The sequence below is a fragment of the Lampris incognitus genome, chromosome 3 (genome assembly GCF_029633865.1).
Source record: "Lampris incognitus isolate fLamInc1 chromosome 3, fLamInc1.hap2, whole genome shotgun sequence".
In the NCBI taxonomy this organism is placed as follows: Eukaryota; Metazoa; Chordata; class Actinopteri; order Lampriformes; family Lampridae; genus Lampris; species Lampris incognitus.
In genome coordinates this window covers 106,991,426-107,016,131 of record NC_079213.1, presented here as the reverse complement: position 1 = coordinate 107,016,131, position 24,706 = coordinate 106,991,426, and the positions used below count along the sequence as shown (strand labels likewise).

Below are 24,706 nucleotides of genomic sequence, written 5' to 3'. Positions count from 1 at the left end.
GCTGTCTTCCATGAGTGGTTAATTACACAGTGACTTTCATTTCATCCTACTCAATTGGTAATTTTCCTCATCAAACCCAGAAACGGCTGCATCGGCCTCGTATTGTCAGTTTCCTGACATTGCAAAAAAAAAAAAAAAAATCTGCCTGTCCAAACAGTTTGAAGTCGGCACTGTGAAACAGCCAGCTGATCTGCAGATAATTCAGATACAACAGACACACTCACTTCTCTGTTTTCTCCATCTGTTCTCCATATTGACACACACACACACACACACACACACACTTTTCTATTCGTCTGTCTCCTCTCCATCACTAGTGTGAGAGGAAAGGTTACGGACCGCTGACAGCAGCGCTTGTTTTTGGTCTCACCCCTCAAGTGAGGTGTCTGAGACAGGTGCCACCGCTGCCGAACGAACTGTCTCACTCCACATCTGTCTCTCGGCCCCCTCCCTCCATCAACCGCTCCTCCTTTTTCCCCTGCTCACTTCACCCCCCCCCTTGCCTAGCGCTTTAATCTTCCTCACTCTCACTCTTCTCTGTTCTTCCCTTTCTCTCACTCTGTTGCTTCCCTGCTTTGCTCCTGTTGTTGCCTTCTTCTCTCTCTCTAACACACACACACACACAGACCTATGTTCCTTTTCCTTTGGGAGAGAGGAGTCGATGGGAAAGATGGTTGTCATGGTTATCACTACTGTTGTTCAAAACTTCTAGTGCAATTTGAGGTTAGATTGATGCTGTTTTGACACACACACACACACACGTTTCCCAGATGTCTCGGCGTTTGTCAGGTTATACAGAAGGTGTTGCGTTGTGGGTTTGTGCCGGGCGGTGCGGCACACCCGGTTCCTTCCACAGGTGGCGGGTTGCTATTTTGGTGCGAGTACCAAACAGTAGTTAAATTCGGCAGCGAGAGCAACAAGAGGAGAAGGAAGATGTAGGTTAGTATTTTTTAATTTGCCGCCGTGTAATGAGGTATCCTAATTAGAATTCGTCTTGGAAATTATGACTACGATGAAAAACCTGGACCAAACCATAAGTTGCCCCCGATTGTCCATTTAAGAAAAATATTGAAGGAAAACTGTTCTCGTCCATTTCCACCCCCTCTCTCTTTCTCTGTTATTGTTTTTCCAGTCTCCTCAGCACCCTTCCCCCTCATCATCTTTCATCCCCTTCAACTTCTCTCCATCTCTCTCTCCTCCCTTCCCTTCCCTGCCTCTCCTCTCCTGTTCTCTCTGTGTCAGTGATAATGATGATGGCCGTAATGTGGGCAGTTACAGAGCTAATCCCGCCTCGGGGCAGAGAGACGGAGCTGTCCTTGAAACACAAACTCCTCATAAAGAGACATAAATCATCCCGCCGAAACGGGAAATCAATCAAATCCTGAATTCCAGGGTTTGCTAAAGTGAGGTTTGGTTTATACAGCTGCGCCATCCACGATTTTGTCACTCTGGGCAGGACGCCGGAATATTCAGCCCCCCCCCCCTTCTGTTTTTTATTTTTCCTCCACTTCTGTGGCTAGTTGTAATTGTAAAGCTTGTCAGTTAGAATGTGACATTTTGACTGGCGAATAATAACTCCCGTCATCAGCTGCATTATTGCACCCATCTCCAATACCTGTCATTCTGATGTGCTGGAAGGAGTGTTAAAGGGTACGAGTCATGATTTTCAACATTATCTCTCCGTTTGTGGTGTGGATAACACTCCATTAGCAGTAGCAATACTGAGCAGACTTCTGCGAGTCTCTGAAATGCCGCCAAAATGCAAATGTGAAAACTTGCCTGGTTTGCCGATAGGAATGATTGTATTAGCAAACGTGAATATGCGTCCGGGTAGCGTAGCGGTCTATTCCATTGGCTATCAACATGGGGATCGCCGGTTCGAATCCCCTAATTACCTCCGGCTTGGTTGGGCGTCCCTACAGACACAATTGGCCGTGTCTGCGGGTGAGAAGCCAGACATGGGTATGTGTCCTGGTCGCTGCACTAACACCTCTTCTGGTCGGTCGGGGTGCCTGTTCAGGGGGAAGGGGGAACTGGAGGGAATAGCGTGATCCTCCCACACGCTACGTCCCCCTGGTGAAACTCCTCACTGTCAGGTGAAAAGAAGCGGCTGGTGACACCACATGTATCGGAGGAGGCATATGGCTAGTATTCAGCCCTCCCCGGATCGGCAGAGGGGGTTGAGCAGTGACCAGGACGGCTCGGAAGGGTGGGGTAATTGGCCAAGTACAATTGGGAAGGAAAAGGGGGGGGGTGCGAATATAATCACTAAATTATTCAGCTCTATGTAGCATTGCTGTTTCCTTCTTACACAATGCAGCCCATCTGCAAACCAGGAAATAGGTTTTCATATTTACAGATTGTCCGCCAGTCACGTCACCGGCAGATACGATTTCAGCGCCATTTCAGAGACACACAGCATTGTGGCTGGTAATGGAGTGTTATCCCTACAGCATATACATTTACACAGAGAGAAATGTTGAAATGTGTGTTTTATCCCTGTTTGAAGAGTTGAAACGGTGACCGTCTTCATCAGGATTTGTTTGTGTTCTAAAGGCAAGGCGCTCTCATCTGCGGGTGTGACTGTGGGCATCGTGGATCCCCGGGGGCCAGCGTTTCTCCGAACTGATCCAATTCAAGGGCAGGCCAACAGAGAAAATAGTTTGCTCTAATCACTAGCACACAGCAACCTTGGAAAGAAAAAATATTACCCGTTCCTCCATTAAAATCCAACTGGTCCACTCCCATTGCAGACTGGGTTGCTGTTAGGCGCAGCGGGGGGGGGGGGTTAAAAAAAGGCTAGATCTTATCAGTTTATACGAGGATTTCATCATATGTGCACTTATGTGTGGGCGTGTGTTTGTGTGTTCATGTGTTTTATTCGTATGCAGTGTGTCTGCCTTTGTAATAGTTTGTGTATGAGAAACGGAAATGCAGCAATCAGACTTTGTGTGTGCGTTTGCCCTTTCACTGAGGAAGGGACGGGGCACGTCCTTCTGCGAAGTAAACACGGTTTAACATGGAAACAGGATGGCCAGTCTAGAAATAATCTACTCCCACACAAAACATCCGTCCACTGGTAAACAAACTCCTCATGTGGTTGTACAGCTCAAAACAACAGAGAGGGAGAGAGAGAGAGAGAGCATTTGAATCTATTAGCTTTCTCTCTCTTCAAACCATAATACAGAAGGACAGTGCGGAAACTTTGGACTTCATCACAAAAGGATGGATGAATGACAAATTTAAGGCTTAATAGAAATTAGAAATTAGATTTTTCTTTGAGTCACTAACTTTTTTCTGCATTTGTATGAAATGTTCTCTTTTTCTTCCCAGTGTCGACCGCCTCAGCTGTTAACATCTGTTCAGAGTTTTCGAATGCGTTTTCCTATTCGCTTTCCTACTTCACAGTCAGTAAGTTTTACCACTTGGGTGCCACCCAGTGCAACCACCAGGTCTTCCACCCGGCGTCCACTTAACAGTTAGCCTGCAGTTTGTTAGCGGCTGGGGTTTCATGTGCCTCGATCAAGGTTATTTCGATCACAGTTGTTAAGGGAGGGCACTTTTCCCATCCAGATTTGTCCGCCATCAATCCAGGGATTCAAATGATCTTCCGGTCACAAGAATGTGCATCTGCTCGAACCTTCTGCCTCATCAGGTTGTGTTTTAAAAGGGTCAGATCAGGGTTGTTTTGTTTTTTTTTTACACAAGATGGTATGACTTACTGGTAGTGATGACGAAGCACAGACATTTAACTCAGTCTGTGAGTCCCGTGTTCGGTGATCTGGCGGCTTGATGGAGCGAGTCGGCAGCTTGCCAGAGAAAAATGAGTGGCGGTGAACAGGGTTAGCGAACAAAGCCACAACAGAATATCGATGCTCTTTCTCCTGACAGACTGATGCTGTATCTTGGAACTATTTTGTCAAAGAAAACATTAGTGTAGAATACAGAAGTCAGAATCAGAATCATATTTATTGCCAAGTAGTTCAGGAACATACAAGGAATTTGTCTTGACATGTTAGTGCATGAGGGAAAAATTAACACTAACAGTAAGGTAAAAGTTAAAAGAATAATAAAAAATACATATACAAGACAAAATTAAAATAAATAAAACAGGTGAAATAAGGTGCAATAATGTGGAAACACTGGGAATATGGCAAGTACTCTATTTTCAAAATGTTAAATGAGAATTTTTAAATAAGTTATTTACAGAATGAGAAACTGTTATAAAATATTATTTACAGGGTAATGTGGGCTTATGTAAAGTGTCCATGTACAGAGAGTACAGTAGGGCAGATAGATATATTGCACTGTTTATGCATGTATGTAGGTGTATGTCATGTCGTGGTATGGAGACAGGGTCAAAGGGGGTGGGTGGAGGGCAGTGTCAGTATCTGTGGGTGTCTGGGGGCTTGCTTGAAAGGCCTACTGCTTTGGGGAAGAAGCTGTTCTTGAGGTGCAAGGTTCTGGTTTTTATAGACCTTAACCTCTTGCGAGAGGGGAGTGTTTTGAAGATACCATGGCCGGGGTGGGAAGGGTTGACCATGATCTTTCATACTTGCCTCATTGTCTTTGAGGCATACAGGTCCTGGAGGGCTTTCAGGTTGCAGCCAATCACCCTCTCAGCAGAGCGAATGATACGCTGCAGTCTGCCCTTGTCCTTGGCAGTGGCAGCAGCGTACCAGATAGCGATGGAAGAGGTGAGGATGGACTCAGTGATGGCGGTTTAAAAGTGCACCATCATTGGCTTACAGACTACTGTGCCTTCTTGGTGAGGGAGATGATGTTCAGCTCCCACTTGAGGTCTTGGGTGATGATGGGGCCCAGGAAATGGAAGAATTCCACAGTGTCAACTGGGGAGCCATACCGGGTGAAATTCACAACCATCTGCACTGTCTTGAGAGCATTGAGCTCCAAGTTGTTTTGGTCGCACCAGGACACCATATGATGTCCCACCTGCATCCCCACCAGAGATGAGCCCAATGAGGGTGGTGTTGCCAGCAAACTTCAGGAGCTTTACTGACTGGTGACTGGAGGTGCAGATTTTTGTATACAGGGAGAAGAGTAGAGGGGAAAGGACACAGCCTTGAGGGGAATCGGTGCTAGTGAACCAGGAGTCAGAGATTTGTTTGCCCAGCTTCTTCTGCAGCTTCTTGTCAGATAGGAAGTTGGTGATCCACCTGCAGGTGGAGTCAGGCACATGCAGTTGGGAGAGCTTGTCTTTTAGCAGATCCGGGATGATGGTGTTGAAGGTGGAGCTGAAATCCACAAACAGGATCCTGGCATGGGTTCCTGCAGAGTCTAGGTGTTGGAGGAGGAAGTGGAGCGCCATGTTTACTGCATCATCCACAGACCTGTTGGCTCTGTAGGCAAACTGCGGGGAGTCCAGGACTGGGTTGGTGATGGTTTTAAGGTGGGACAGTACAAGGTGCTCAAAAGACTTGACACATAGTTCAGGGCAATGAGTCTGTAATCATTGAGTCCTGTGGGCCTTGATTTTTTGGGGGGACGGGGATGATGGTGGAGGTCTTGAAGCAGGTTAGTACACGGCATGTCTCCAGTGAGGTGTTAAAAATGTCTGTGTATGCCAGAGACAGCTGAGCGGCACAGTGCTACATGGTGGAGAGAGAGACAGAATCTGATCCAGCTGTTTGTGGGGGTTCTGTCTTTTGAACAGCCTGTTAACGTCCCTCTCCAGAATGGAGAGAGTTGTCATTCAGGAAGGGGAAGAGGGCGCCTTCAAGGTGGGCAGTTGTGGAGAAGCCCGGGCCCCTGCTGAGGCGGGGGAGAAGGAGCTGGTGGTCTGGATCCTGGTGGATGGAGTCATGGGGGATGGTTTCAGGACTACCCATTGTCTTTCAAATCAAAAATAGTGCTCATTCAGATCGTTAGTTGAGTGGGGGGCTTTCGGTTTGTAGTTGGTGACCTGTCTGAGGCCCTTTCAGACAGAGGTTGAGTTGTTATCTGAGAACTGTTGTTGAAGTTTCTCGGAGTACAATTGTTAAGCATCTCTCACCACCTTGCTAAACCTGTATTTAGATTCTTTAAACCAGACCTCGTCCCCACTCCTAAGTGCCTTCCTCCTTTTCTAACCTTAGCTGTCTGAGTTTAGCTGTAAACCAGGGTTTGTCATTGTTGTAATGTACCGTGGTTCTTGATGGTACACCGCTGTCCTCACAGAAGCTGATGTTGTATATCACAGACTCGGTGTACTCATCCAGACTGCTAATGGCAGTCCTGAAAACATCCCAATCAGTGCAGTCCATGCACACACGAAGATGTTCCATAGATTCACTGCTCCACTTCTTAGATGTCCTCACAACAGGCTTAGAGAGTTTTAATTTCGGCCTGTATGCAGGAGTCCGATGGACCGTGACATGGTCAGAGTGTCCCAGTGCAGCGTGGGGGGACGTGTGATGGGCACTATTGATTGTAGTGTAACAGTGGTCTAAAGTGTTCTCCTCCCTGGTCGGGCATTTAATCAGCTGACAGCATTTAGGTAGTTCATGGTTGAGATTCTCTCTATTAAATTCGCCGAGGACAGTATCTGGTCGGCGAGCATCCGCTGTGCCTCCTGCATGTCAGCCTGCAGTGGAATGTAAACACCTGCCAGAATGAATGAAGCGAACTCGCGAGGGGGGTAGAAAGGCTTACAGTTGATGGAAAAAAGTTTCCAGAACACAGGAGAACAGTGCTGCAGAATCACTGTAACGTCTTTACACCAGCCACTGTTAATATAAAAACATATACCCCCACCTTTCATTTTGCCAGGGAGCTCTGTGTCGCGATCCAATCTAAACAGCCGGAAGCCTGCCAGCTGCGGCGCAGAGTCCGGTATTGATCCACACAGCCGAGTTTCCCTGAAGCACAAAACGCAAGATGAAGAAAAGTCTCTATTCTTTCCCTAGTAGATGAAGTTCATCTAGTTTTTTGCGCAGTGATCACACGGTAGAGAACTATTCCTGGCAACGGAGTGCGTAGTCCACATCTGCAGAGATGCAGGAGCGCACCAGCACGTTTCCCTCTCCTCCGGCATGTCACTGCATGAACGAAGGTGAGCGCATCTTTGACCAAATGTCCGGTAATTCCATAGATGGGATGAGAAAGTTGGGAAATAAAATACAGAAGTTGTTTCCCTGATGTTCATAACCACTTCGCTGGTGAAAAGAGCTCTGGGTATTGTAGCAAAACACTGGGTTTGCAAACAAAACAATGCGCACCAACACCCAAGGCTGCCATCCGTGGTGCCATCTTGGTGATAATGCACTGATGTTCTTCAACAAACAAAATGGTTCCAAGATAAAGCGTTTATTTTGGGTGTCGTGTTTCACATAAATAATTTTCTTAGCTGACCCGTTTGCTGTTATTCAGTTTTCTCTAACAAGCTGCCGACTTGCTGCGACAAAGGGCCAGATCTCTGAACACGGGGCTCACAAACCCACTGTCCTCCCACAGTGTTGTGTATTGATGCTGTTGACAAAGCACTGAAAAATGAGGGGAAAGGTACCCTTCACCATCTCTTATGAGACGGTGGGTTAACCTTGACCTAACCTTAACCCTAAACTTAACCACTACCTAACCTCTATGTCAATAATATTCATAAATCCGGGCAAAAATTTAACATTGGAGTCTATTGAACACCTGCTGAATCTCTATACAGATGCTGAATGGTACCTTGTGCATCATATTGACATACATTGACACACTGATGCTAGCATCAATAAGTGATGGGAATGTGTTGGACTCATTGACTAGGTTAATGTCTGTGCATCAAAATACCTACCAGTGAGTAAGTTATGCCAATACCCAGACTACCTCATTAACACCCTACTCCAGCTAAAATGCTTCTTTCCTTTCCTTTACCTTTACCATCTCTTGTGGACTAACTCTCCCTCTCCTTTCTCCCTCTTGCTTGCCCTCTCTAGCCGACGCTTCCGCCAACCAATCAGGCCACTCAGCCACTAATGCTAGGAAACGCTTCACCCTGCAGGGGTTGTCCAATAGGAGGTCTCTGCCAGCAGGTAAACAGCATGATGTCATCACTGGTGGCCCACGCTTTGGTGATTGCTTCATCCTCGTCCTGATTGGAAATGCCATCATTTATCTTTGTCAGCACTATCCGCGCATTGAGTGGCTGTTGCAGCTAGAAAAACACTATATAAATGCAATCCATCCACCCATCCATCTTCATCATTTTCACCCATTGTCAAGGTATCATCATTATCCTATTTATTGTGACTGTCAGTTAAGCATTATTGTATTTGTTAGCCTAAACAGTTCTCGAGGGCAGTGCGATTGTAGCCAACAATGGGATGGATGTCCACATTGTGCTCAGAGAGACTGTTTTTTTTTTTTTTTTCGTTTTTAAAGAATGGTGTGTTTATCAATGACAACAGCTGTTTCAACAGTGAGCAACCATTAATGCGTCAAAGTGTGTTTTCTTTTTTACACACTGCTGAAGCCTTGCTGGTGAAACCTCCATCCTTGATAGGGTCCATTCTTTAAAAAAAATTATGTGAGCACTTGTTTTTTTTTTTTTTTTTTTTGGCTTTTTTTTCTCCTATCCTTTTTGGCTCACAAACCTACTGTTTGCCAATAGCTATACAAGTGTGTGAGTTTTGTCTTCATATCTGGCATATTCTTAGAGCCATCATTATCTTCATTATGAAAATCATTACATCACATTAACATCGTCATTAGTATCTGTCAGCGTTGTTAGCCATGTATGCAGTAGAATTTTAGGCATAATAACAATCATTATGATTGTCATTCTGATCTTCGCTGCTGCGTGTCTCACCATTTTCCTTTCTGGCAACCTTCCCCTCATCAATATCTAGTATGTAACCACTCCTTTTGTGCTTTGTCCTCTTTCTTCAAAAACTGTCTGTCTCTCTGTCTCTTCGTCGCTCTCTCTATCTGTCAGGCCATTCTCTCTGTGTCCTCGTGCCTCTGGCGTCTGAGCATGATAAAGGCCACGTCTCTCTCTTTCCTCTGTTCTCCTCTTATCTGAGGATGTCAGCAACATCTGCCTCTGCCCGTGCTATGGCGGGGAATCTGTGATTTAGGAATGAGAGGGAGAGAGGAGAAGAAGAGGAGGGGAAAAGACAGAGCAGGAAATATATACAGAAGGACACAGAGAAAGAAATTTTGAGAGAGAGGGGGAGTGAGAGAGAGAGCCTGAGAGAGTCCCAGTAGTAGTGACACTACGGCGGGGCTAAATTCTCCAGCGCAGCGCTGCGCTAAATGTCAGCCTGTAATATTCGGGTCATTTTGACATTTGAAAGCATATTAACATTTTTGGAGGAGGACAGGCCTCCGTTCTAGGTTCCACCTTATGCTGCCGTTACTTGGCCAGAGCTTCAAGCCACATGGAGCTTTAATGAGACCAGCGGCGTTGGGGAGACCAGACGTTCCCTCGGCTCGGCAAACGGCGTTGTAGGTCCTGTGAAATCGCTTTGCAATAAGTACGTGTTATATGACAAACCGCAACAGGCGAAGCACTCGCCCACAACTTGACAAAACACACCAGTGACATAATCTGGAAATTTAATCAGCAACCCAGTTTGTGGGTTGCTGATTGCATGGCCTTGCAAGACTATATGTCGACATATCAAATTACGCTCTGCCACGTGCATATGATAACCTGAGAGGCCAGATGGCTCGTTGCATAGAATCATCTGAGAAGTCGTCCTTGGAAACTGTTTGGAAAAGGGCAGGCACATTCAAAAAAAATACTTGGCAGGTGACTGGAATGAACCAACTGACTCGCACGGGCTAACTTGGACCAATCGGATCAAATCAAACTCTTACCGAAGCCAGTTGAGAGAAGTGTGAAGAAATCTTTCCCATCGAGAGAAGCCATCAGTGTGGTGCCGGTCTTTGCTCTTCTTTCAATGTAGAAATATTCCCCCTGTTCTGATAACTGATGCTCTAGCGGCATCTACGCTAACCTCTTTAGGAGCTGCTGTCATTGTTTTCGAACGAACAGTCGCTTCTCGCTGTCGTCACACCTAAACCAGGTCTGTAGCTGCCAGTAGTTCCTCGTAGGACGCTGATTGGTCCGAACCGCCGTGGTTCAGCCACAAGCGCATAACTTGAAGCCTGGCAAGATAGATTTGCATGATCGCATGCATTTCTGTATTGAAAACTGAGGAATGTATTCAGGAAATCCACTCTAATCATGCACTTTAATACTATTATTAAACATTTAGCACTGTGTTTCTAGACAATGAACAAGGCTCGGCGTTTTCGGTTTTTACCGATTTTCACCGAAAAATACCCAGATTTTTAAACTGATTTTCGACCGGATTTTGTTTCCACGGATCCAAAAGTTGTTCCTGTTCGTATGAGGTTATGTAACAGTGTCCTCTTGTGGTGCAATTCGGCATGCTGGATGGCTTTGAAAAATAAAAACTGAAAACGCTGAGCCTTCACAATGAAGCTTGAAGATCCACTGCTTTATTGATATTTTGCCAGGCCATATTAGTTCTGTTTCAGTCTTTTTTAAACAGGTGTCATGCAATTCAGGGAGGCTGTGTACAAGTGAAATGAGTCGCTCCTCCATTTTGTATAAACAATAAGTGGCTTGTTCCTCTCTGATAGGTTCAGCAGATAGTGATGTATATTATGGTCCAAAAAAAAGTTCAACTGGTTTCAACTTTTCACAGACCAATGGTTTGTTAAATAAATAAATAAAAATACAGACATCTCTGTCATCCATCAACATATCATCCCATAGGCCAGTGTTTCCCAACCCAGTCCTCAAGGACCCCCTATCCTGCAGATTTTCTTTGCAACCCTGAATAGGTACCTGTTTGTAGTTATTCAGCCAATCGGTAATGAATGTCAGAGTTTGCACAGCTTGCATAATTAAGTGCTATTAGATGACTGGTTAAGTATAAGCAGGGCTACCTATGCAGGGTTGCAATGAAAATCTGCAGGATAGGGGGTCCTTGAGGACTGGTTTGAGAAACGCTGCCATAGGCAATACATTGATGACTGAACTGTGTGTATACTCCCAATTCATGGTTGTTCCCCTCTCGTGTACAAACAGACAGCCGTAGACAAGCAAATGAGTATATACTTCCACTTATGCAGAGGATGTCAGTTGAGTAGGTGGTCCTTCAATGTGGCCCAGGACACATTCGTGTACACACTACTAAATGAATGTGGCCATATGCGGCCCAGCCCACCTCTGAATGTGGTTTGAGTCATCGGATCTCAGTTCGTCCTCAATGCGTCACACCTGTGCTTAGAGCTGTCGGATCACCCAAGGCACATGTTAATGCCAGGTGTAAACAGGGCCTCGGATGCCATTTTGTCTGGCCTTGAGTTTGCCCGAGAAGAGAGCTGTCTGTGGTGAGGAAGAGGGAGGGTGCCTGCCGTGTCTTTAATGTGATGATGTGGGACCATGGGGGAAAGTTGATGTTAAGATCTGCCTCTATGCTAAATTCACCTTGCTCTCTTTGTTGCTCTCTCTCCCTCTCTCTCTCTCTCTCTCTCTCTCTCACCATCCATCACCCCACATCCGTTCATTTGCCACTTCTCTTTCTTCCTCAATGCTACTGTCTTTCGGTTGCCTCGCCTTCTCTCTGTCAATCGCCCAGTCTCTCTTTTTTCGCTCTTAACCGTATCTCTTTCTGTCTTTGTGTGTCTGTCTCTCTCCCTCCCCCTCCGTGCCCCTTGCCGGCTATAATAGAGCCTGCTGCTAAGGAAACCGAAGTACCACGTCGCTTCTCTCTTGCCTCCTCTCTGACCTCCTCCTCCTCCTCTTCTTCCTTTGCCATGCGACGCACCAAAGGTACCAGAGTGCCTGCTTCTGTTTCTGTCCTATGCATATTTATTTTTTCTTTCTTTCTTTCTTTCTCAAACTTTCAGTTACTCCCACTTACAGTCACAGACACACAAATAATGCATACACACATTCAAAAACATTTTTTTATACACATACATACTTGCCTCTGTTAAGTTCTTCCATTTCTCACACCCATATCACATTCTCTATCAACGAACTTGTTGAAACAGGTACGTGTTTGTTATGAATTCATGTTCTGTATTAGCCAAACGTTTTGTAGCCTAGTACATTCTTTGCATTGCCTTAACATGATCTCTTCCTTGTCATAATACCCTTAATTCAAGGCCGTCTTGACAATAACGCATTGTTGAATTGAACTGAATCAATGGTCAAACTTTGGGTAGACGGGGAGAAAAAGGAGAAAGTCGCCCTTGGCTATGTAAGAAAGACCATTTTCTCATTATGTCCTCCACCCACGGCCCACCCAGTTATTACTCTCTCCAGATTTAGGAGATGTATAAAGAAAGCCAAGTCCTTGCCGAGAAACAAAACAATGTAAGATAAAGAAGAAGAAGAAGAAGAGAAAAAAAATTCAGCAATGAATGGACATACCTATTACTTTGAAAAAGCAACGGGGAGGAAATGGGACTTTCGATAAGCTGACATTTGGAGCGTAGGGTGACATTCAGAGCTGTGATACAAGTGCAATTTACCTTAGGAATACAGATGAGGTGTTCATTTCCACCACAGTGGGAGGATTAAAACGGCCGAGGTGCCCAAGTTGCCTTCGAACTCCCGCTCCCCGCAATATGGTCTCTTCCTCTTTTTATCAAATTGCTCACTAATCCCAGCAGTTTTTGATAACGTAGCCAATAATTAAAACAATTTGAGCTACGTTCGGTAGCACAATTAATAAACCCCTTCAGCTCTTTAGAGCCGGAGTTATTAAACTGATGTATGTAACTCAACATGAGTGAAGGAAAAACCAGGAGCATGGTAACAATTTACTGTCATAGCACGCCGGTGAACAACAAATACTGCTCAGGAAGAGAGAAAATTTAAACACAAACAATAATATGACATTTCATAAAGTGACCTTGACCAGTTTTTTTTTTTGGGGGGGGGGGTTCCGGCCAATTACCCCACTCTTCCGAGCCGTCCCGGTCACTGCTCCACCCCCTCTGCCGATCCAGGGAGGGCTGCAGACTACCACATGCCTTCTCCGTTACATGTGGAGTCACCAGCCGCTTCTTTTCACCTGACAGTGAGGAGTTTCACCAGGGGGACGTAGCATGTGGGAGGATCACACTATTCCCCCTCCCCCCCCGAACAGGCACCCTGACCGACCAGAGGCAGCGTCAGTGCAACAACCAGGACATATACCCACATCCGGCTTCCCACCAGCAGACACGGCCAATTGTGTCTGTGGGGACGCCCGATCAAGCCGGATATTTTTTTTTAAGCATTTTCTCAGATCCCTATATTGGAACTCGAGCTGTCCTTGGTCATTTATCGCAAAATGGTGTATAATGGCCCTTTATATCAGCAAAGCCAATCTACTTATATATGTCTATCACATGTACAGAAACACATACAGTATGCACGGTTCTGATATGGGTCACGGAGGCTGAAATTGAAATCCAAATCCTGCCATCATCGCTCCAGCCGCTGTAAAAATAAACTCTTCATATACTAAACTATTCAAAATGTGTGTGCCTCCTCGTGAGCTTCTGGGCATCGGCAACACTGTGTGCAGGTCCTCCTCTGAAAGGCTTGGCTTCCAGTTAACTCACTGTGTTTGGCTCTTTGCATGCACGGCTGGCCAGGTCCCCTCTCTGCCAGCATTAAGACCAAGAGACATGAGATAAAGAGCGATCCCACGCCGTTCGGTTATGAAGGTACAATAACGTGGACAACTGTGTCTTGTAGTGACTCAATGCATGCTGGGTATTTTTTTTTTTTGGAAGAAAATAAATGTGTTGTATTTTGGTGATGGTGTACACTACTGTTCAAAAGTTTGGGATCACCCAAACAATTTTGTGTTTTCCATGAAAAGTCACACTTATTCACCACCATATGTTGTGAAATGAATAGAAAATAGAGTCAAGACATTGACAAGGTTAGAAATAATGATTTGTATTTGAAATAAGATTTTTTTTACATCAAACTTTGCTTTCGTCAAAGAATCCTCCATTTGCAGCAATTACAGCATTGCAGACCTTTGGCATTCTAGCTGTTAATTTGTTGAGGTAATCTGGAGAAATTGCACCCCACGCTTCCAGAAGCAGCTCCCACAAGTTGGATTGGTTGGATGGGCACTTCTTTGAGCAGATTGAGTTTCTGGAGCATCACATTTGTGGGGTCAATTAAACGCTCAAAATGGCCAGAAAAAGAGAACTTTCATCTGAAACTCGACAGTCTATTCTTGTTCTTAGAAATGAAGGCTATTCCATGCGAGAAATTGCTAAGAAATTGAAGATTTCCTACACCGGTGTGTACTACTCCCTTCAGAGGACAGCACAAACAGGCTCTAACCAGAGTAGAAAAAGAAGTGGGAGGCCGCGTTGCACAACTGAGCAAGAAGATAAGTACATTAGAGTCTCTAGTTTGAGAAACAGACGCCTCACAGGTCCCCAACTGGCATCTTCATTAAATAGTACCTGTTAGAGCCTGTTTGTGCTGTCCTCTGAAGGGAGTAGTACACACCGGTGTAGGAAATCTTCAATTTCTTAGCAATTTCTCGCATGGAATAGCCTTCATTTCTAAGAACAAGAATAGACTGTCGAGTTTCAGATGAAAGTTCTCTTTTTCTGGCCATTTTGAGCGTTTAATTGACCCCACAAATGTGATGCTCCAGAAACTCAATCTGCTCAAAGAAGTGCCCATCCAACCAATCCAACTTGTGGGAGCTGCTTCTGGAAGCGTGGGGTGCAATTTCTCCAGATTACCTCAACAAATGAACAGCTAGAATGCCAAAGGTCTGCAATGCTGTAATTGCTGCAAATGGAGGATTCTTTGACGAAAGCAAAGTTTGATGTAAAAAAAATCTTATTTCAAATAAAAATCATTATTTCTAACCTTGTCAATGTCTTGACTCTATTTTCTATTCATTTCACAACATATGGTGGTGAATAAGTGTGACTTTTCATGGAAAACACGAAATTGTTTGGGTGATCCCAAACTTTTGAACGGTAGTGTATATTTGTATTTAGTGTACATCTGCATGTGTATTTGTGTATGAATATTCCTACTGTATGTCGGAAGTTTGTTGTCAGGCGAGGCGAGCGGACTCAGTAGCAGGTCTCACAATAGGACTCAAGGACAAAATCTCCTTGAAAGTTCTTCAATAAAAAACTAAAGATTCAATCCCTGGCAAAGGGGATTGCAACAACAACAAAAAAAGGCAAAAGCTGAAGCCAATTCAAAATCGGAAATACAAAAACGCACAACTAAATAAATATCCAAGAGGGCAAGGTTCAAATCGGACAAGCACTAAACTTGAAACAGAGGCTCTTGCTGTGAACACTTTACAAGATAATCTGGCAAGGAACAGAACACCTATGGGGTGACGGGACGAGAGTGCAGCCTGGGCTGGTAACTGGGCCCGCAGTTCACCTATGAAACAGACACCCACGCACATTCTGACACGCAAACGTTGAGCACTAGGGGGCAGAGGTTCTCGGCTGGTTCATGACATTTGTGACTATGTGCCCGTTTATTTTTGAGTCGCTATGTCTGCTCATTGGCTACAGTTACTTCGAAATCTTTCTGTCTTGCCTCCTCTGAGTGTGTGTGTGTGTGCACGCACATGCATGTGTGTGTGTTCATGTGCAGATGTTTGTGATAGTCTTTCAGTCTATTTCTGTTTCCTGTGACCTCTCTGTGTTTGTGTTTGTGTGTGTGTGTGTGTTCGTGTGCAGATGTTCGTGATAGTCTTTCAGTCTATTTCGGTTTCCTGTGACCTCTCTGTGTTTGTGTTTGTGTGTGTGTTTTGGGGTGGGGAGGGGGGTGCATGACTGCACAGATATTTGTGTTGATCTGTTTGTACCTTTAGTTCCCTCTCTTCCTGTGTCCTGCTTGCCCCGTTTCGTCGTGTTGTGGTCTTATCTGTGGTGTGAGGTGACGCACGTTTGATAGAAGTGCTGCATGTGCATCAAACGAAAGAAACGGGTTATCTCACGTGGTTTCGGCGCCGCTTATCGGTCAAATGCATTGACTCGCCTGTGGGCGTCTGACCATTCTGTTGATTTCAGCATGAGCTGTGACCAATCGCATTGCCGTGTTGTGTAAGAATGCAGAGCCAATAAGGAATTTACTGCGTGTGGGTACTTGTTTATTTCGTGTGTCTACTTCGGCCTTTATTTTCCGTGGTGGTTGTTGACCTGTGTGTCTCTTGACAAGTACACCTGTAAAACAGAGGATATTGAGAGTTTGGCTCTCCTCCCAGATACCTTGCGTGGCGCTATGGCTGCCGTGAGAAAACGCCAAAGCATCACTAGCGCTACCTCCGCCGCTGCCAGTGGCATTTCTGCTGTGCCTCGATCTACCTCCCAGCAAGGTAACCGCCGCTAAGAGGAAACCAGACAAATCCGCCGCAGTTGTGTCTGAGGTTTCGTGACTTGGTTGATTACATTTTGGCATATCGTTTGGCGGCAGTGCTGCTTTAAATTGGGTGCTCAGTTTTCATAGCTACCTGGGAAATAGGACTGACTTCTGATGTTTTTAAACTGTATATTTTGATTTAAGGTGGCGGTTTGGGTATTGTGCATATTCGATGGATCATGTGGTGTAGAGCACTATATTCTATACACAAATCTTTGTCTGTTGTGTTCTGTGCTATCTGCCAGAAAGCAATGCAGTGCTTTGTGAAAGTGTTGACACGTTAAGATTTAATGTATTTTTGCTGCACATGGATGTTTAATCCTTAGAGGGATATTTAAGCAGGTATATTAGTACCAAGTATTGGTGCGATTATTTATATGCTGAGGACAGTTTATATGCTGTAGAAATGGAAATATGTGTCCATGTGCCGAGAAAGGATCAAATGGCACTATTAGTAATTACCTCTTGGTGCATTTTGATTTAACCTCTGCTGCCGTTGTAGTTGCAGTTTTGTTTGAATGCACACTCATCAGGTTTTCAGGCGGTCTCGTGGTCTTGCTGAATTAGACGTTGATTATGGTGGTTTCCGGAAATCGCATTTGTGAAGTACCAGTAAAAGCCTGGTGGGTTTTGGTTGACTGTGTGTGTGATTTGATTTACTTCAGGGTGGAGCCAGAGGCGTCTACCGTCCATGGACACAGAAGATTTTGAGACGATCCCCTCCAGCGCTGAGGAACTATCCAACTCCTCGGAAGAAGAAGGCAGCAATAAAAATGCAAGTACCACTTAAGATTAAAACTATTTTTCTGCTGTTTAAAATGTATGACATTCATCACACAGTTGATTCATTTGCCTCAGACAGACTTATCATTCACTTGACCTTGGCAGAATCTACTACAACAACTACTACAACAACTACTACTACTACTACTTTTGGCTGCTCCCGTTAGGGGTCGCCACTGCGGATAACCCGTTTTCATCTCTTCTCGTCCTCTACATCTTCCTCTGTCACGCCACCCACCTGCATGTCCTCCCTCACCACATCCATAAATCTCCTCTTTGGCCTTCCTCTTTTCCTCTTCCCTGGCAGCTCCATATTCAGCATCCTTCTCCCACTATACCCAGCATCTCTCTTCCACACATGTCCAAACCATCTCAATCTTGCCTCTCTGGCTTTTGTCTCCAAACTGCCCAACCTGAGCTGTCCCTCTAAGATACTCGTTCCTAATCCTGTCCTTCTTCGTCACTCCCAATGAAAATCTCAGCATCTTCAATTCTGTCAACTCCAGCTCCGCCTCCTGTCTTTTTGTCAGTGCCACCGTCTCCAAACCATATAACATAGCTGGTCTCACTACCGTCTTGTAAACCTTCCCTTTAATTTCACAGAAAGGTGAGTCAGTTCATCTGGACATAACATTTAGTGGGAGAAATGTTTCATCACTCATCCAAGTGACTGTCAGTCTCTTTGGATGAGTGATGAAACGTTTCGGGTGGGGATACTTGCAGTCAGTTTAGACTGACGATGTCACTTAGTTGAGTGATGAAACGTATCTGTCAATAAACGTTGTTTCCAGATGAACTGATTCAACCTACTTTGAATTTCTCCTTCACTATTTCTGCAGTGCTTGCTCAGCAATCTGGCAACTCTTCACTACTACCCAGTGTCTGTCTTAACTCCTCCCTGAACGCCACACAACAGTCTTCCTTCTTCAACTTCCACCGTTTGATCTTTGGCTCTGCCTTCACTCTCTTCCTCTTCTTGATCTTCCAAATCATCCTACAGACCACCATCCGATACTGCCTAGCTACGTTCTCCCCTGTCACCACCTTGCAGTCTCCAATCCCTTTCAGATCACGCCTTCTACATAAGATATACTCCACCTGTGTGCACTTCCCTCCACTCTTATACATCACCATGTTCCTCCCACTTCTTGAAATATGTATTCACCACAGCCATTTCCGTCCTTTTAGCAAAATCCACCACCATCTGTCCTTCCACATTCCTCTCCTTGACACCATACTTGCCCGTCATCTCATCATCACCTCTGTTCCCTTCACTAACATGCCCACTGAAGTCCGCTCCAATCACCACTCTCTCCTCCTTGGGTACCCTCTCCACCACTTCATCCAACTAACTCCAGAATTATTCTTTCTCTTCCATCTCACACCCATCTTGCAGGGCATATGCACAGATAGCATTCATCATCACACCTTTGATTTCCAGCTTCATACTCATCACTCTGTCCAACACACTCTTCACCTCCAGCACACTGTTGACATACTCTTCCTTCAGAATCACCCCTACCCCATTTCTTTTCCCATCTGCACCATGATAGGAGAGTTTGAACCCACCTTCGATGCTCGTGGCCTTACTCCCCCTCCACCTTGCCTCTTGCACACACAGTATAGCTACCTTCCTTCTCTCATCATATCAGCCAGCTCTCTCCCTTTACTGGTCATAGTGCCAGCATTCAAAGTTCAGACTCTCATCTCCACACTCCTACCCTTCCTCTTCGCTCACTGCCTCTGGTCATGCCTTCCCCCTCTCCTTCTTCTTCGCCCAACAGTAGCATAGTTTTCACCGGCACCCTGCTGGCCAACAGTACCGGTGGTGGTCGTTGGTAACCCAGGCCTCGACCGGTCCAGTATGGAAATCTGATTTATGAGCTGCATATTTGATTTGGCAAATGTTTTACACCGGATGCCCTTCCTGATGCAACCCTCCCCATTTATTCAGGCTTGGGACCGGCACTAAGAGTGCACTGGCTTGTGCATCCTCAGTGGCTGGGTTACACTTGACCTTGGCAGAATATTTATCCGATTTGCAATAATCTCAAATCTCAAAAAATTGTGTCAGATCGAAAATGAACCAGAGCGATTTCTATCCGATTCTGAACCCAGCCTGAGGGATATAGCTTTTTGTGTTTCTAAAGAAATGCCTGAAGGAAACAAAAACATGATTGAGAGAATTTTTTTTCTTCCAGGGTCAGATGAGATCAAATTTGCAAACTGTGGTATTTTTCCACAACATTGTCAAAACCGGCCCCAACAAGAGCCAGAACAGTGAGATGAGGTATTTTAGCCAAATCCAACTTAGTCTGGTCTAGTCGGGTCCCCGTGGGCCCCACCATAAATAGTCACGCGCTGCTATCACTTGCCCTCTCTCCACAGCTGTCAACTTATCCTCTCTGCATGTATTCTACACTGCCCTCTTTTCTTTCCTAAATCGCTCCTTCAATCCCCCTGAAAAAAAGGAAGCTCCATCACTAGATGATTTCCCCTCGCCACACGTCTCATTAGCAGTGCACGCCGGCGACTTGACATTTAAGAAATGGGGGAAAGAGTAGATATGGGAGGGTGAGGGGGTGAGAGAGAGAAGAGAGGAGGAATAGAGAGGAGAAAAGAGAAAGGAGTATTATTGTGGCGCAGGTCTGCTGGGTGTCAGGGCTCCCTGGCTCCATCATAATACCTTACAGTGGGGAGCTGAGGATCAGTCCATAATGAAGAGGTGTTCAAAACAGACAAGGACGCGCACACACACACACATTCAGTTTCACTTGGACACACAGCTCACAAAATGCAGAGGCCATGTACAAGCACACACAGACACACTCAAGCACACAAACATACAAACTCACATACTCTGTCCTTTCTTTCTGCAGGGAGAGAGTGGTCGCTTCCGTGTGCAGCTGACCTATGAGTCTCGCGCAGCCAGAGACATCTCTCTGGAGTCAGGTGACCTTGTGGAGTTCCTAGAGGAGGCAGAGAATGGACACTGGTGAGTCCCTATTAGTTCACTGCTGTTGATACATCAGCCTGGCCTTTTGCACTTACATAAAGGAATAGTTTGGATTTATTTTTTTAAGTCAATGTCTATTTTATACTCACACCTCATGCAATACAAAATTAGGTTTCACTTTCACAGTCATCCATTCTTTTCTTCATACTGGACACAGCTCCAGCTTGCCATCTACAGTTTAATACAGTGAACGGAGGACAAAACCAAAATCTTTGTTCTGTGCAAATGAAACACTTCAGGATTCAGCCACTGTTAACATGAAGCTACAGCAGTCTGTCAGTGAATTCGAGTGCTCGTTTCAAAAATTTACAGTTTTTATTGCTAAATTCCCACTTAGTGCTTGTGCCTGCGTGTTATCACTTGTAGGCCATGTTGCAGGAAGTAGCGTGATAGGAAACCGCTATAGCCAACTACAGCCTCCATTCATTCCATTGAACTGTAGATGACAAGCTGAAGCTGTGTGTCCAGCATGAGGAAAAGGATGGATGACAAGGAAAATTAAACCTAATGATGTGCTACATGAGCAGAGAATTTTTCTGTGGTTTCCTAAACATATTTTGTTCCAAGGAGAAAGGTGAGAAAATGCCATGGTGAATCTGTTGGTCCCCTGTTGTTTCCCAAGGCGAAAATGCCAATCTCAAGAAGATTGAGCTTATTCTCTAAAGGTCCTGTGAAACAGCATTTACAGTCCCACAATAGTCTGCCATTTGACGTACTCTGATGAGCCAAAACATTACGGACACTCACAGGTGAACCGAATAGTGTTGTTGGACGGCATGGTGGCCCAGTTGTTAGCACTGTTGCCTCACAGCAAGAAGGTCCTGGGTTTGAACCCCAGCCCATCCCAGTTCCTTTCTGTGTGGAGTTTTCTTGTTCTCCCCTTGTCTACGTGGTTTTCCTCTGCACACTCCGGTTTCCTCCCACCATCAAAAAGACATGCATGTTAGGGCTGATACTCCTGTCTGTGCCCCTGACCAAGGCAATAGGAAGAAATACCTGGAGTTGGTCCCCAGATGCTGCATGGCAGCTGCCCACTTGCTCCTAGCTATACAGCTAGGATGGGTTGAATGCAGGGAGTGAATTTCATTGTATGTAGAAATGACAAAGTGTATTCTATTCTATTCTATTCTATTCTATTTGATCATCTCCAAACAAGGGCACATGTCAAGGTCTGAGGAGATTAGATGGTAAGCGAACAATCAGTTCTCATACTCAGTGTGTTGGATGCAGGAGAAATAGGCAGGATTAAAGATCTGAGCGACTTGCACAAGGGCCAAATTGTTATGACCAGGTGACTGCGTCAGAGCATCTCTGAAACGGCAAGGTTTGTGGGGTGCTCCCAGTCAGCACCGACAGTGGTCCGAGGAGGGTCAAACCAAAAAACCAGCAACAGGGTATTGGGCGCTCAAGGCTCATCGATGCGCAAGGGCAACAAAGGCTATCCCATCTGGTCCAAACTGACAGAAGGTGTACTGTTGCACATGTCAAAGGAAATTTTAACGATGGTTACGGGAGGAATGTGGCACAACACTGAGTGCATCATATCCTGCTGTGTGTGGGGCTGCATAGCCGCAGACTGGTCAGGGTGCCCATGATGACCCCTGTTCACCATCGAAAGCACCTACAACGGGCATGCGAGTGTTGGAACTGGACCTTGAAGCAGTGGAAGAAGATTGCCTGATCCGATAAGTCCCGTTTTCTTTTAGACACATGGATGGCCAAGTACATGTGCATCGTTTACCAGGGGAAGTGATGCCATCAGGATGCACTGTGGGAAGACGACAAGCCACTGGAGGGAGTGTGATGCTCTGAGCAATGTTCGCTGGGTCTGGCCATTCATGTGGATGTCAATTTGACACATGCCACATACCTAAACATCGTTGCAGACCAGGTACACCTCTTCATGGCAATGGTATTCCCTGATGGCAGTGGCCTCTTTCAGCAGGATAACGTGCCCTGCTACACTGCACACATTGTTCGGGAATGGTTTGAGGAACATGATGCAGTGTTCAAAGTGTTGCCCTGGCCTCCAAATTCTCCAGATCTCAGTCCGATTGAGTATCTGTGAGATGGGCTGGACTGACAAGTGTGATCCACAGCGGCTCCACCTCGGTGGAGTGTATATCCTGGTGAATTCTATCCTCAGTGTATACCCTAGTGAAACAAAACAGTCAGCTGGGATTTAGTGAGGGGAGGGATTTTGATTTGACTGACAGTCAATCATGGCTGGGCATATGTAGAAGAATATGGAAATCGATATGGCCAGTTTCAATTTAGTGGTAGAAGATCCCTCGTATTAGATCGCTTGTCTTCTCTCAGTCTCACTCATTCATTGGACATTTTTGTTAATGTACACGTGCATGCGGACATGCGCAATATAGTCTCATCGCAGAACGTGCAACGTTAAGGCAAATTAACTCAAATGCGTCATGATACAACTTTTTGCTGCTTGATACTAAAGGAAAACTTGCACGGTTCTTATTTTGCGTGACTTGTCTACAAGAGAAGTCTGTCTGATATAACATAATTTACTCCGATTTAATGCTCGGAACTTTGTAATTTCTTGCTCCGTCTGGACAAATTACAGTGGCATGTTCGTCTGCTTCTCAGCTCGTGACGCGCAGATCGCAATTTTATCTGCGGGTACATGGTTAATCCGCAGACTGGGCAGGCCAAGTCATAAAAATTAACACTTACTAATAGCGTATGTGTTGCTGATGGGTAAAATTATACTTAATTAATGAGGAAAATACTAATTACATTCTCTAAAATGTGAACATTTTAAGCTTCATTTTTCGTCAGGCACGAATTGGCAGACTAGACTCTCATTGCGCCGCTATGGCGTCTATTTACCTTTTAGCAGCAATAGAAGCAAAAAAGAACCGAGAGTATTAAAAAAGAATAAAAAAGGGAGGGGGCAGAAATGTTCTGTGTGGGACGAGTCGAGTGCTGCAAAGTACTCTGTAGGTATATGAAAACCACAAAACTGTTACCATATTATCGCGCTTACGTATATCCCACTGAGAAATAATGGTAACGTGTGATATGGTGCGGGTATCTAAACCGGAGAAAATAATCCGTTCGGGTGGGTGATGGGTGGATGATGGGTGGATGATGCATGCATGCAGATTCGGATGACGTCAGAGCCGATCGTGCATCACTGTTGTCAGCCGTCACTCCACGTCATCTGTCTGGCTCCATACCCTCCTCTTCCCATATGAATGGGGGGGGGGGGCACCATTCACTTTTCACAATTTCCCAACAACTCCCCTACAAAATCACCCCAATATTTCTAGAAAGATTAATTCTTAACAAACAGAGCTATTCAAGTCATCTGGTGAAAATTCCTGTATTTTTTCATATTGCAATATGTATATCAAATGTGAGGTTTTTTTTTTTCGAATTTCATGCAGTGCTAATTCTGCCCTGTTTATTAATCACCGACAGTATCGTTAATTTACCAGCCAAAATAACCTATCCATAGAAATGTGTTATTGAAAAAAAATACCCCCCCCCCCCCCCCCCCCGTGACGTGGTGGTGTGTATCTTCCTCAGACTCGGGTCCTCTACCAGAGGCCTGGGAGTTTGAGGGTTCTGCACAGTATCTTAGCTGTTGCTGTGACCACACTCTTCTGCATAGACCCCCTCAGATGTTGTTCCTGGAGCCTGCTGGAGCCACTCTCCCATTTTGGGGGTCCCAGTCCCTAGTAGTCCCACAGGGACCACTTTCGACTTCACCTTCAACATCCGTTCCAGTTCTTCCTGCAGCCCTTGGTACTTCTCTATCTTTTCATGCTCCTTCTTTCGGATATTGTTGTCAGCCAGGATTGCCACATCTACCGCTGCTGCTCTCTTCTGCTTCTTGTCAACCACCACTATGTCTGGTTAGTTAGCCAGCACCTGCTTGTCCATCTGGAACTTGAAATCCCCCAGGATCTTATCTCTGCTGTTCTCAACCACCCTTGGTGGTGTTTACTGTATGGACTCGGGGATGTCAAGTCAATTTTATTTGTATAGCCCATTATCACAAATTTGCCTCAGTGGACTTTGGAGGGATCTTGGAATAGAGCTGCTGCTCCTTCGCATCAAAAGTAGCCAGTTGAGATGGTTCGGGCATCTGATTAGGATGCCTCCTGGGCACCTTCCTTTGGAGGTTTACCGGGCAGGGCCAGCTGGGAGGAGACCCTGGGGTAGACCCAGAACGCACTGGAGGGACTACATGTCCTGTCTGGCCTGGGAACGCCTTGGGATCCCCCAGGAGGAGCTGGAGGGCGTTGCAGGGGAGAGGGATGTCTGGAGTGCCCTACTTAGCTTGCTGCCACCATGACCCGACCCCGGAAAAGCAGCTGAAGATGAGATGGATTTTAAAGTAATACAATTTCTTGTCCTTAGATGTCCGTATTGGGCATAGATGTCACTGTATACTATCCCAGCCACTTGGTTATGCTTCTCAGTGTATGCTTTCCCAGCCTGCATCTTATACCCTGCTAGTAAGTGCTGGGCTGTCTCAGGTG

At 45.5% G+C, this 24,706-nt stretch overlaps 1 protein-coding gene across 3 annotated transcripts in view; it reads left to right on the top strand.

Annotated features, from left to right (window-relative positions):
* mcf2l2 (MCF.2 cell line derived transforming sequence-like 2) overlaps positions 1–24,706 on the top strand; it is a 146,332-nt gene that overhangs the window by 109,974 nt on the left and 11,652 nt on the right. For all 3 annotated transcript variants that reach the window (XM_056277945.1, XM_056277946.1, XM_056277944.1), the window contains exons 28-29: positions 17,059–17,168; positions 20,056–20,171. In XM_056277945.1, coding sequence (XP_056133920.1) covers positions 17,059–17,168; positions 20,056–20,171 — 226 coding nt within the window. The remainder of the gene's footprint in view (positions 1–17,058; positions 17,169–20,055; positions 20,172–24,706) is intronic.